This window comes from Bemisia tabaci, chromosome 3, assembly GCF_918797505.1.
Source record: "Bemisia tabaci chromosome 3, PGI_BMITA_v3".
Classification (NCBI taxonomy): Eukaryota; Metazoa; Arthropoda; class Insecta; order Hemiptera; family Aleyrodidae; genus Bemisia; species Bemisia tabaci.
In genome coordinates, this window is record NC_092795.1 from 18,685,499 (window position 1) to 18,698,879 (window position 13,381).

At 40.4% G+C, this 13,381-nt stretch overlaps 1 protein-coding gene across 3 annotated transcripts in view; it reads left to right on the plus strand.

Annotated features, from left to right (window-relative positions):
- The window catches only part of TfAP-2 (transcription factor AP-2), a 133,315-nt gene that overhangs the window by 79,377 nt on the left and 40,557 nt on the right, over positions 1-13,381 (plus strand). For all 3 annotated transcript variants that reach the window (XM_019061968.2, XM_019061967.2, XM_019061969.2), the window contains exons 2-3: positions 1,998-2,366; positions 6,020-6,160. In XM_019061968.2, the coding sequence (XP_018917513.1) occupies positions 1,998-2,366; positions 6,020-6,160 (510 nt within the window). The remainder of the gene's footprint in view (positions 1-1,997; positions 2,367-6,019; positions 6,161-13,381) is intronic.

The window sequence follows — 13,381 nt, forward strand, 5'->3', positions numbered from 1 at the left end:
GAATGACCCAGGTCCCCTTTTCACTGGCACTGTCTCTACGCCTTCTCTCCATCCCTGACATCTAAAATTCAAATTAATTGAAAATTGCTTCGTCATAGAATCTTCCTTTTTTCTTTAATAAAATAAAAAATCGCTGCGTCAAATTTCTGATTAAATAGACATTTTCTTTAGAGTTCGTGGAATTTTTACCACTAATTTTTCTGAAAATGGTACTTCTAAAGTACCTGAATATGTAAGGGAAAGTATTCATACATACATGAACCCTTCTTTCACAGCGCTCTCAGACGTTTTGCGACACCCAACTCTCATTGACCCTCAAGGAGTTGGCATTCCCTCATCTCTTGCAAAACCCTCGGTCACCACTCTTTACCGTGATGCCCTCTTCGTCTTGCAGAAGGAACTTTATCAAGTACATACTTTGACAGCCATCCTTCCTTGAAATACCTCTACTTTTTTTCTTTTATTTTTTTTTTAAAAGAAGACTTTTTGAAAAGAGGCTTGGCAGCATTCGGAAACTCATACGGTGTTTTTCTTGAGCACCATCCAGTCTTGACCTGCGTTCCTCTCTCAAGGAATTTTAGAAAGTAGTGGAGGGAAGCATGAGCACTCCGGCGAAGGAACGAAGATTGATTTTAGCACGATGAGCTCGATATTCGATGATCAAAATACACGCATGCGAGCACTAATGGATCGTCCATCCGTAGCCTGATGGACCACGGGTTCGTGCTACCAAGGAGCTAATTCCGAGGAGTAAAAACATGATGAGTCATCCTCTTATTGGCGTTGCGGTACTCGCCATGGTGATGGCTCAATTTGTCACCCATGACTCGTCTTCATCTCCCGGTCGTGGTGACACGTTGGGATGTCCACGTTACAGATCTGATATTGGTGTGGCTAAACTAGAACTGAAAACAAAATGTGAACTTATCTTTTGAAATTTACGACATTTAGAAGCGCTAGAAACGCGAAATGTGACGACCATGTGACTGTTCTAGGAATAAGAGACAGTCAATCGAGGGAGCCTTCTTCGGAAAAGCTTGGAAAATTGAGTCGCCTCAGAAGCATTTTTGAGCTGTTCTCACCGAAGAATTGTTAGAATCACATTCCCAAAGATGAAAAATAATCATGTCGAACACTTTTAGCAATATTTTTCCTATTTTTTGGAGGGACAAAGCAGATACCTAAGGGGGCAGCCATCCCTTCACGCAAAAAATAGTCGGTGCTGATGACAGATTCTTCTGTTCACAGGACTCCTGTACTTTCTTTGTTATACTTACAGAAGTTTTCTGTTGTGAGGACAGAACTTTGGTCGTAAGTAGAGAGTACTCTGTCATCATAACGGAGACTTGTGTAGCTGTAACAAAAAAAAGCGAGAGCCCTGTGAACAGAACTATTTTTTCGGTATTGCTCCGCTGTTCTACTCACGTTGCGTCAGCAGATCATGATCACTATTGAACTAAAGGATCTGTTTGTCCTTTGACCAGAGACCCTCATTAGAAATAACCAATCATATTTGCTGGCAGGGTGAGGATCGAGGCATGACCGGTGTCCAACAGCGCGCGAATGGGCTCGGAGCTCGGACACCGGCTCCAAATCCTGCAACCCCATCCCGACCTCCAAGGCCGGCAGTTGCCCCCGCGGAGGTTCCAACTTCGATATTTTGCATGTTTCTTTTTCTTTTACATACATGAAGAGTCACTCTCACAGCGCTCAAGGCGGATAAAGAATGGTGGTTACATTTCGATTTTGGCTGTCATCTTCAAGGGTTGTGACGTCAGGAGGGTACGGGTTTTGCCGTGCAATCCGAGGTTGAGCCGGCCGGCCCCTCTCCGGCCCAACCGGCTAATGTACCCGATGTCGTGTGACGTCCAGAGGGTACGCAGTGCGACCACCATTCGCTATCCGCCTTGCACAGCGCTCTCTGGCGCTCTGCAACGCCTAACCGCCACTTCTTTTTCTTCTCCATGTATTAACGTTTCTGATTTTTCTGATTTCAGGACCGTGCAACGGGGCATGGCGGCATCGGGTCGATCAACTCCTCGGGCGGGATCGGGGGCGGCGGGAGCTCGCCGTTCAGCCCGTCGCACCACCACCACCACCATCACCACCACCGGAACACGACGCCGACGAACGCGGCCGGCGGCGCCTCGATGGGGCACCAGGACTTCCAGCCGCCGTACTTCCCGCCGCCGTTCACGCCGCACCAACAGAGCGCCGCCTCCCCCGCGGCCATGGACCCCTACGACCCCTACTCCCTCAACTCCCTCCACCAGTCCCACTTCAACCAGCTCACCGCCGCCGCCGCCGTCTCCGCCGGACAGAGACACGACGTCCTCCGCAGGTCCGAGTCCGACCCCCTACACGTGGTAAGCAACACAAATTTCGACAATTTTGCCATTAAGGGGCAGGGGCGGATTCAGCAATAGAGAATTTGCAGGTGGCCTAAATTTTTAGAATTGCATAATCTGCTTATATACATGTGTTTAAATGTAATATGCTTCTTGATGACGTCATAAGGCGGCACAGTTTCTTATTTTTATATCAATTTTTCTCCAATTTCCCATGTCAGAAAAAAAGTATGAAAAATACTGCTAACTCAGCTCATTAGGCACTCTCAGATGAAGCAATATTATATTTGTATGCAAATTCTCTCTTTTGCAACGCCAGATTCCCTCAATTTAAACCTATGTTAAATTATCGATTTCTGTCGAAGCACCTGGCTTCTCCCATAATCGATAAATTTTCATGGGTTTAAATGGAGAAAAACAATATTGCCTATTTGCTGAATCCGCCAATGTTAAGGGGGATGATAGGAAGAAGTATAATCGCGGAAGGGGATGTTCTTCGGGGGCAAAAGACCATTTCCGGCTGATAGTCATATCGGCTCCCACCTGACATAAGGACGTAGCTACTCTTTGTATTGAGCCGTGGTATACATGGAACCTAATGATTTCCCGGGCTCATCTATGGGTGTAGTCGAACTCTTTTATAAGCCGAGCGACGATTCGCTGTGGTAATTACAGAGGAAACCATGACTGTTTATGCAGATGCAAAGGCAAGGATAGAGCCTTTTCTTAAAATAGCAATGAAGCAAAACTTTATTCCAAACGAACATAATTTTTTGCCATGGGTCCAAAAAGTGATGCAGATCTCTGGGTAGGATGATGAAATTACGAGTCAAATCATTTTATTAAGTTGCACAACTTCGAAGTTGCGAATGTCAAGAATGCGAGACGTGTAAATCAAGCTTCGACATTTTTAGAAATTTTAAAAAGGAGAAAAAATCCCTTTGCGAGTACATAACTGCTGAGTTAGTATGCTTACACGCAGTTTTACGTCCTTTCGGAGGCTAATTTACACACTGCCTTGCAAAATCCTTCAAGTCATTAAATTTAAACGATTCGTCTTCCTTTAACAGACACTCTCGTTCACCGTAAAAGTTGTTTGCCTTATATATTTGTTCAGGCTGGGTATCGATCGGCACCATAATTATTTAACTTTTTTTCTGCGTAAATTCTCACCTTAAATGCGTGTTGCTAATCTCGACAAGAATTTTATCGTCAGTTAAGATCGGAACATTTCTTAGAAATGAAACAAGTCCTTTTTTTTATGTGGTCGAGTTTTTGGTTGAAGTATTAAAAACTGCGCGGTCAGTATCGGGCCATCCAAGCAAAGTTATGAAAGTTCGTAAAATTCTCGATCGCATCCTTACTCATGAGGAATGTAATATTCTCCCCCTTCAATTCAACTTTGCTGGTTACGATCGGCAGTTTCACTGCTTTTTACTATTTCTTCGCCTCCCTCTTTGTCAGTTCTCAAAAAATCCTCGTTCGACCACTGGACAACGACTTGTTTGAAGTAAATCACGCTCGCACTCTTAAAATAATGATTTTATAGATACAGCCTAACTTTCATTTCAAAGGACTTATAATTTGATAATGTCTGCGTAATGATTTGAATAAAAATAAGTGTTATCACCATGAATCACAAGTAAAATCTTTGATGGTTACATTTAAAAGTAATGTCAAGTGATTCCCATGTATCTACCGCAATTAGTTTGTATAAAAGTATAATGTCGTTCAATGAGACTCAAAAAAATTTGGAACTAATACGTCTCTCCATAGGCCTGTAAATGCAATTTAGGGCGGTCTCATTTTCTTGAATTTAAGCCCCTCTTTTAAAATTTTACATTTCACGCGACAATCTTAGAAATTGTGTAAGTTATCTATTTTTTCTAATGGGTAGGATTAATCCCCCCCCCCCCAATCAAAAATCCAATTGGAAAAAAACTGAACGATTACTAGAGGCGAGGGGCAACCCGAATAATTCAGCCAGAAACGACCAAAAATCTTAGTTTTTGATCACGACACTTACCTGTAACTATGAATGCATTCATTGCACAAAAATACCCCCAGATGCGGGCCAAACTATTGTCAAGGATACATAAAATGCTTACGATAAAAAATATTTACGAAAAAATAATTTCAAAAATTCACCCGTGCACGGAAAATCGGTTCTTTTCTGAAACGAGGCAACGGTGTAAGAACCCACTTGTGCCGGTTCGCTAAGAATTTCTCTGAAAAAACCGAAGGAATATTCCAAGGATATTAATAATCTACAGACTCAAGATATGGTGGAACAAATTAATAAGACGCTGCTGATTTGCCCGCATTATTGGCATTCTTTAAATATTAGCTCAAGATTCCCTTCGAAACCGCCATCGGTTCCTCATAATTTGCATCCTCCTCAACTTCGCTTTTCGTTGCCATGTCGATGAATTAAACATAGTTAATCAACTCATCCATTCAATTATTTTGCAACACGCGAAAGATTGATACCCACATTTTGGCATTTAACTTTCTGTTAAGTTTCTGAGGATAAATTTCGTAGGAAATGATCAATTTATGTTTTTAATATCATCTGTATAATTGCTGTCGATGGAATCGATTAAATGTAATAAATTGAGGAAGATTTAGTCGAAAAGATAGCCTTATTTATCTTCCGATCATCAATTAATTGGTAAATTGGTTTTTAAGAATTCTATTTTCCTTACGAAGTAAGCAATTGTGGTCAAGGTACAGCAATTACATTGATAGGCTCTTCCTTTCAAAGTAAATTTTGGTTGAAAAGAATACGAGTATTTGGAGATAAAATTCATAAACCATTCATTGTGATGATTTCATTATATTATTTCGAGAGAAATGAGCTGTAAAAATGTAAGTCTGGTGATCAATTTTATGGATGAACTCGAAATGCGACTAAAAATGAGAGAGTTTAGAAACACTTCCCCATCAAATCCCTTAATTTGACATACTGTGGCTCAGCGTCGTTACAAGGAAATGCGAAAAAGAGCAAAAAATGAGAGGCAGAATATTTACGAGGGAGAAAAGGAGGCGGCATTCCATCTACACGGTGAGCTTGTAAATTGAGGGTGAAATCGAAGGGTGGATTGATTTGTGCCCCCTGCCCCTCCTCAACTTGCCTCTTCCGGCTTTGAGGCAGATAATACCTCCGGCAGCTCCTTTCTGAATGCGTATACTCGTGTTTTGCCGTAACTAACGCCTTGGTTTGTCACGACACGATATTACATCAAAAGCATTGACAGAAAGTGCTCTGGGAAAAAAAAAAAAAAAACACATTGGATCTAGAGTCCAGACTCTTAAAAACATCGACTAGAAAAAATACTCTTGATTCAATCAGATTTAAGCTTAAATCAAGAACCAAGCCTCTTAATTTGAGCGGATTTCCTTTTGATTTAAGTTAAATCTGATTGAATCAAGAGTCCTTTTTCTTGTCAATGTTTTCAAGAGTCTGGACTCTAGATACAATGTGTTTTTTTGTTTTTTTTTCCAGTGTACTTTTACCCTGCTCGTCTTGCAGTTTTCAGGACTGGAATTATTATTAGTAGAACGACACTTCTACCAAATTTTTTAAGGAATATCATTGTATGTACTCTCATTTTTTTCTTCAGAAACGAGTCCTGCGTCATACCCTAATGTTACTTTTCTTACTTTTTCAGGGGAACATGCACACGGGGTTCCCTTACGATGGGGGAAGGAATCGTAGTGAATACGGGAGTATACGAGGTGTACAGCATCCCATGTTGGAGGACCAGCTAGTTTTACAAAACGCACTTGCCAGTGCCATGGACGACCACCAAGTAAGTGTTTCAATGATCTTAACTCCTTACTCTTTTAACTGCACTTTCATCCTCAGAAACTTAAACATATCTGTCCTCTTTCATCTCCTCCTTGTATTCTTCTTAATGGAGAATGTGCACGCACATTTTCATTACTTAGTCTGAGAGGGCCGAAAGAGCTAATTTCCTAGTATTTTAAATTTTTTCTGTTGTGGGAAATAGTATAAAAATAGACTTAAAGTTGATAAAATGCTCCACCTTGTGACGTCATCTGGCGGCATTTCCCATTTCAACACGTGTATTATAGCAGATAAGATCATTTGGACCGCGTTAAGCAGAAAGGAACAAAGCCTCATCAGCGTTTGCCAAATTTAATTCGACGTTTTAATTTTTTATATGCACACGGTTTTGCGAATTTCTGTGCAAATTTCAGTGAATTTTCTGCATAGTACGAGGAAAATTCCGTAACGTCCTCAAAGAAATCCGCATACCATCGGTTTCTTGCAAAAAATTGAATCGTCCAGTTTAAGGCAATAGCTGATATGACTTGGTTCCTTTATGCTAAACGCAGTCCATTTTGCCATAGTTCCTCCAATACTAGTACAATTTATGAACCGAGGGTATCCTCGTGTTCAGTTCACTCAGTAGTTTCCACATAAACACGAAATTCATGAAATTTCACACACCTGCAAATTATCCATTGAACTTTGTACCATCCAACTTCACAAGAATGACGTATCCAACAAATCAGTCTTTCGCCATCAATCCAGAGGGGTGAAAAGCGGATAGGAGTTGAGGACGAATTAGAGGAAAATACCGGAGTAGGGAGTAAAAGGGAATCAGGTGGTGGTGATGAGGTTAGGTGGCCGGCATGTGCGCATGCGTCCTGCGTCCGCAATTACCGTCCATTTGATCTCCTTCATCAAACCACATTAATTAAAGGGAATTACCAGGGTTCGCCACTCGCCGGCCACCGCTCGACCTCCTCGATCCCGTCCTACGAGACGAATTCAAATGCTCCCGACTAAATATCCCGAGAGTAGCTTCTGCTGAATAATGAACGCACGTAAACGCACGGTTGTCGGATCTAAATGTTTAATTAAATTCCATCGAATTGCCTCCGTTGCAGATAATCCAACTAACCAATCCAAGCTGCCTTGCTCATGGATCAAAGATTTCCGGAAAAGTCAACTAATGGGATTGGGAAAGTTACCATTCGTAGTGAAATTTTAAAATTTGAGTGAGGATTGTGCACACTGGTAAAAAAAGTAGCTTGGATGTAGAGTCCAGACTCTTAAAAACATTGACAAGAAAAAATACTCTTGATTCAAATGGAAATCCGCTTAAATCAAGAGGCTTGGCTCTTCGATTCAAGGAAAAATTCGATTGAATCAAGAGTATTTTTTCTTGTCAATGTTTTTAAGAGTCTAAACTCTAGATCCAAGCTACTTTTTTTACCAGTGCATATACATGCATGTATGTGTACTTCCTTGTCAAATTTTATAGACAGTAGATTTTTGCCGAGAACTACAGTTCTCATCCTCAATTGAATCAGTTTCTGTTAGACGGTTGTAAGTCCAAAAACTCATGAGCCCTAGTGTCCAGCGTGATCAATGAAAGCCAGGGATCATGAGTTTTTGGAGTTACGCCCGTCGAACAGAAACCGATTCATTTCTGGAAACAAATCTTAAGCACGTGTATTTTTTTATTCGCCATAAATAGATCGTTTTCGATACATCAAATACGTGAGATTGTATCGATATCAATTGGTTCAACATGTAAACATAGCCTCAAAAGTCAATCAAGTAATCTGAGGGAACGGGAATTTTCTGATAGATTTTTTATTCTTATGAGTACTACATGGCATCGCAAGGTGAAATAGTTAGAAATTTTCTCATTTTCAGCTTTTCCGACTGAAATCCTGAAAGTTTTGTTTGAGGTTATGTTCTATTGTTTTGAACCAAACGATACATCGAACCACTATCGAAAACTATCTATTATCATATACGAGGCTACCCAATGTGAAACGTAGGATCAAGCCTTTACTTCGTTTTTATCAAAGAAGGTCCCAATTATCTTTCGGTTTTAATGTCGCATCTAATTCTACAGGGAATCATGATTTTGGACTTAAATTTTCGTTCGTGGCTAGAAATTTGACGCGCGGCAACGTGTAGATTATCCGCACCAAAATCCATTCTCGGCTGAAATCGGGAGGTCCCAAGACGGCAAAGGAGCGCGTCCATCATTAAGCCAAGGCGGCGGCCGGGCAGGAATAAAAATCGGCCCATTTTAGGAAGAAAATAATAAAACGCTACAATTAAAAACTCATATTGTAAAATGTTGGCGTAAAAATTCGGTTAATTTATTCCCTCTTGGAGCGCTCCAGAATCGAAAGAATCCGATGCTCACAGAGCGGACGGAAAGACCTAGACGTCAGACGCAGAAAATGCGTGAGTGCTCGTGAGGGAAAACCTCATATTCTTCTCTCTTACCCAGTTGAAGATGAATCGAAGAAGAGCCATAGTTTTTCTCTTAAATCATCGAAAAATTAGACTCCTATAGCAATTTGGAGCACTATTGTTACAATTGAGAAAATTGTCACAATTTTGTTTGTCATATTATCATATCCTCAGAGGACGCACTATATTATCTTGAAAAAGATTACGTTCTTTGCCCATTGCAAGTTGCGCTAAATTGAACCATGAACCAGGACTATATTATCAGTTAACTCTTCAGCAGATTCCCCCGGAGTAATCTTTTCAACGTTAACGTCATTTTTTGAAAACTCCACTGATTTTTCTTCTCTGTGTGAAGTATATTCGTTAAAAACATCAAGTAATGATACTGATTGGACTACATTGTGCAAATAGGAAACTACAATCACTGGCTCTTACATAAAAACTCTTATCTCTACAGGGAAACTGATGGTACGTACGTTGTTTCTAAACTGACCAAAAATCGTAGTTCCTAATTTCAAATTGAAGTCGAATTCAAACTCTTCGAATAGAACGTATCAGGAGCGAGAATTTTGAAATAGCGTTTTTTCAATTTTCCAAGCGATAAGTGACGGAAAATCGAAACATGGGTACAAACTTGGGCTAAAGAATTTAGCTCGTTTCATTTGTATGGCCCACATTTTGCAATACGGAACCACTATTACCGGCTCATTTTAGGAACAACATTTCTGCCATCGGTTTCCCCATGTAGAAAGGTGCTTTTATAGAAGATCCAGGGATATCGTTCCTTAGAGTTCCTTATCATTGCAAAATGTAATCCATATAGCTCGTGGGTCAATGTTCGGAGTTTTTTTATAACTAGGTCAAGGAACTCTCATAAGTTAATTTATTTAATGTTACACTAAAACGGAAGAAAGAGAGAAATTCGTACATAAATTGGAGCATTTCCGGCGAATCCTTCCTTAGAGTTCCTTATTATTGCAAAATATAATCCATATAGCTCTTGGGTCAATGTTCGGAGTTTTTTTATAACTAGGTCAAGGAACTCTCATTAGTTAATTTATTTAATATTACACTAAGACGGAAGAAAGAGAGAAATATGTACAAAAATTGGAGCATTTCCCTTGAAAGAGTTCTATTGACACATAGTCGGGCGCCGCGACGCGACGGAGGCTAGGGTGGGGGGGGGGGGGGATAACGGCACGCGACTCGGGTCCGCGGGCGCGCATCCCCCGGAGCTTTCTTGGGCTCCGCTCCGGCTCGGCATTCCCGCCATCCGCGCCGCGCGAATAACTTCCTCATCCTCCGCCGCGCGACGCACCGCGCCCGCCCGGGTCGGGCCCCCGAGGCGTAACTCAGGAATTTCCTTCACCTTCCAAGCCTGCTCCCGATTCCCGGACTCCTATCCTCCTCATCCCGCTTTTCGCGATCTAGGGTATCTACACAGGGAGAGGACGGATAAGTCGGTAATTTTGAGGATATATGGATTGCATTTTGCAAAAAGGAACCACTAGCATTGCAATATTGCTAAGATTGTGCAACTTCTTTTGTCTTGGAGGAAAAACCCGATTATCCATTAGTAGTTTCTATTTTACTCGCTAAAAACTGTGAATTTATGACAACAATTACCATCTAAATTTCATAGTTTTTCACGATTTCCGCAATTTTATTGCAAAGGATAAAGTTGCACAATCTTAACATCATTGCAATGCTAGTGGTTCCTTTTTGCAAAATGCAATCCATATGATGGAGCTTTTAGGGCCCAAAAGGGTAGCCAAGCTATGAATTTACATTATCCATAGTTATTCGGTATTACAATTGTTTCGACCAGTCGTTGGTAAAGCACGTATTTGACTTAGTTTTTGAATTAATTTCCCCAGTTTTGCGGAAGAACACTCATTTTCATTTCTGGACATTCTTGGCCATATTGGTTTGATATTGGAATCTGAAGATTTGCGGTGAAATTTTTCGTTTTCAAAAGTTTTCTGCTTTTTTGAGCCGTAAAAGCTTAATATTTTGACAAGACCGCACTTTCCCCACGTGGATACTCTCCCTCAATCTTGATCCTCAAAAAAGTCTCTCCATCAAAAAATTTATTTCAGAAAATCGGGTTCTGTTTGAAATTCATTTCGTCGTTTTCCATTTCTCCTCTGGAATTGGCATCTTCCTAGAATATTCCATATAACTTCCCCTAGGCTCCTCAATTATCAGAGAAACTATTTTAAAAACAAATAAAACAATATATACAAACTTAGATGCCTTTCCTGTGGATAAACTCGGCATTTGAGTGAAGCGCGTATCGTTACATGATGAAAGAATGGTTGAAGTTAGGTTCAAACCCAACATGCCACTATATTAACTCCTCGGTGGGCCGGGTTGCATACGCTCCATTTTGCGGGCGAATTCTGAGATCTGCTCACCACTTCCGCGTTAGGTTACGGGCGCAGTCTCACTGCTTTCCCTGAGCGTGACGTCTATTTCGGTCAAGTATTTGGACGCTCCTGTCGCATTTTGCCACGCGATATTAAAACAATCTATGATGCTTTCCGAAAGACGATCTCAGGCTTTGAAAAACGCACTGAGCGTAGATCAATGAAAAAACATACAAATTAGGGTTTGGACACAACACGCAGCTATTTTAACCGTAAGCCGTTGGCAGATCTCAGATTTCGCCCGCAAAATTGAGCGTATGCAACCCGGCCCACTTAGGAGTTCGAATAGTTGCATGTTGGGTTCGAACCTAACTTCCCACATCCTTCCATTGTTTGGCCCACTTAGGAGTTCAAAAAGCTGCATGTTGGATTCGAACTTAACTTCCCACATCCTTCCATTGTCTTACGTTCAATGCGTTTTTCAAATGCGGAGTCCGTCTTTTGGAAAGCATCTGAGTTTGTTCATATCTTACTTTTGCGTTATAACAGTTGCATTTCCGTTAGTGGCAAGACAAATATTAACAAAAGCAGATGATCTGAGGTGAAAGGATTTGAATCCTGTATTTTTATGATTGTGGCTTAATCATTGAAATAGTATAGTTATCTTGCTAGTCACATACCATACTTCAAAAATTGTTCAGACAAATTATTGGAAGAGGGGCATTTCAAAGGGAACATTTGATCAAAGTGGTAAGTCCTAATCGGTTTTGTACGAAATTGCTCTGAGCTCTGGGTCGATCTTTAAACGTTTGAAAATGTATTAAGTAAGGAATGCACCAGAGAGCAACGGATACCTAATTTCTCGAAACCCCTAATCTGACCTCAATTCAATTTGCCCAGTTGAATTTCAGATGCACGAAATTAAAAAAATTAGGGCAATTCTCGAATCCGTTGTCCGGCTTGAAGTGTTCTGTTTTCACATTTTAATCAACCGAAAAAAATCCATTTTATGGGATTCTGATAACGGAATCTGTTCCAATTTATGACGAGACGGTTTAACTTCCGACCTGATATCTTTCTATCATAAAAGAGGCGATTAGCAATCGCTATTGGCTCTTAAACATCGTGTCGTCCTCATAAAACATTCGGCCACCATTCACCCGATTTGACATTCCTGCTGCTTAACTTTATGGATTCCGAAAGTAGTTTTTGAAGGAAACATAAATTTCGCGTGATACATTTTTATCAGCTTACGGGCGTTTTTGTTCATTTTGTTTATTTTTTATTCGTCAGTGCTTAGTTCACCTTTTGCTATGTTTTGGCTTGTCGACCGGCGCGGCGTCCAGTCAGTTTGTCATTCGTTTCATCATTAAGTGTTTCTATTACGTCCTTGAAATCCAGCGTGCAGCACTTCTTCTCTTCATTGTTCCTCATCTACAAATAATTCGAAAACTTGGAAAATGAGAGAACGCATCCTATTGAAAAGAAACTTTTGCGAGCTTTTAATAAAAAAAAAAACATAATAAAAGCACCATTACGTTGAAAGTAGCTCTCATGATACCTCTAAATTCTCCATAAATTATTTGTAATAAATTTACAGAATTTCACCATCTTTCGTTCCTTTCTTTCCATGATATTTCTTTTTTACTTGTATAGTGGTCAAAATGTAAAATTTTCTTCTACATTTTTACTTTCTCGCTCCCCTAGTTTTTTCTTTTTTGAATTTTGGAGCCACAAAATACAATCAGAAAGTTCAATAAAGACATATCAAACATCACAAAATTTTACACTCTTCAGCATGTTTTCTCTCTTTGTCATATTTTTCATAATCATTCTGCATCTTCAGTTAGCTCAATGTATTTAAGTAAGGAAGCATTCAGGACCTATCTTGGAAATCCATCTGAAAATACGGCTGGAGATGGAGAGTTTGTTTGAGCAAGGGTGTAGGTCCGGAATGGTAGGAAAAACTTGGGTTAGAAAAAGGAAAAGTTGTGCATGCGGTAAAACTAACGGCGGATATTATTCTAAGGGTGGTCGGCGCAGGAAGGCCGGGAAATTCTTGCGGTCCACATATTAGAAATTTCTCTTTTTACTCGGAAAACTAAGAGAGCGGCCGTTTTCATGCCGCACTTATCGCTCAGCTGACCCTGAGTAAAACAAGCGTATTTTATGCTTGACCAAACATTTCATTCAAGCAGGGCTAGCTCTCCCGAGAATATTGAAAAACTTTTAAGCCTGGCCTTTTATTTTCCCTCATAGCTCTGATTCCCATCTTGTCTCCCACCCTTGACACTGTTTCAACCCTTCATTACTATCGTACATTAAATTATGATTTTTGTTATTTTCAAAATTGTATGACAAATTATTTTATACTCTGTGCGTTTGTGATTAATATGAATGGTGACTTGTTCCCC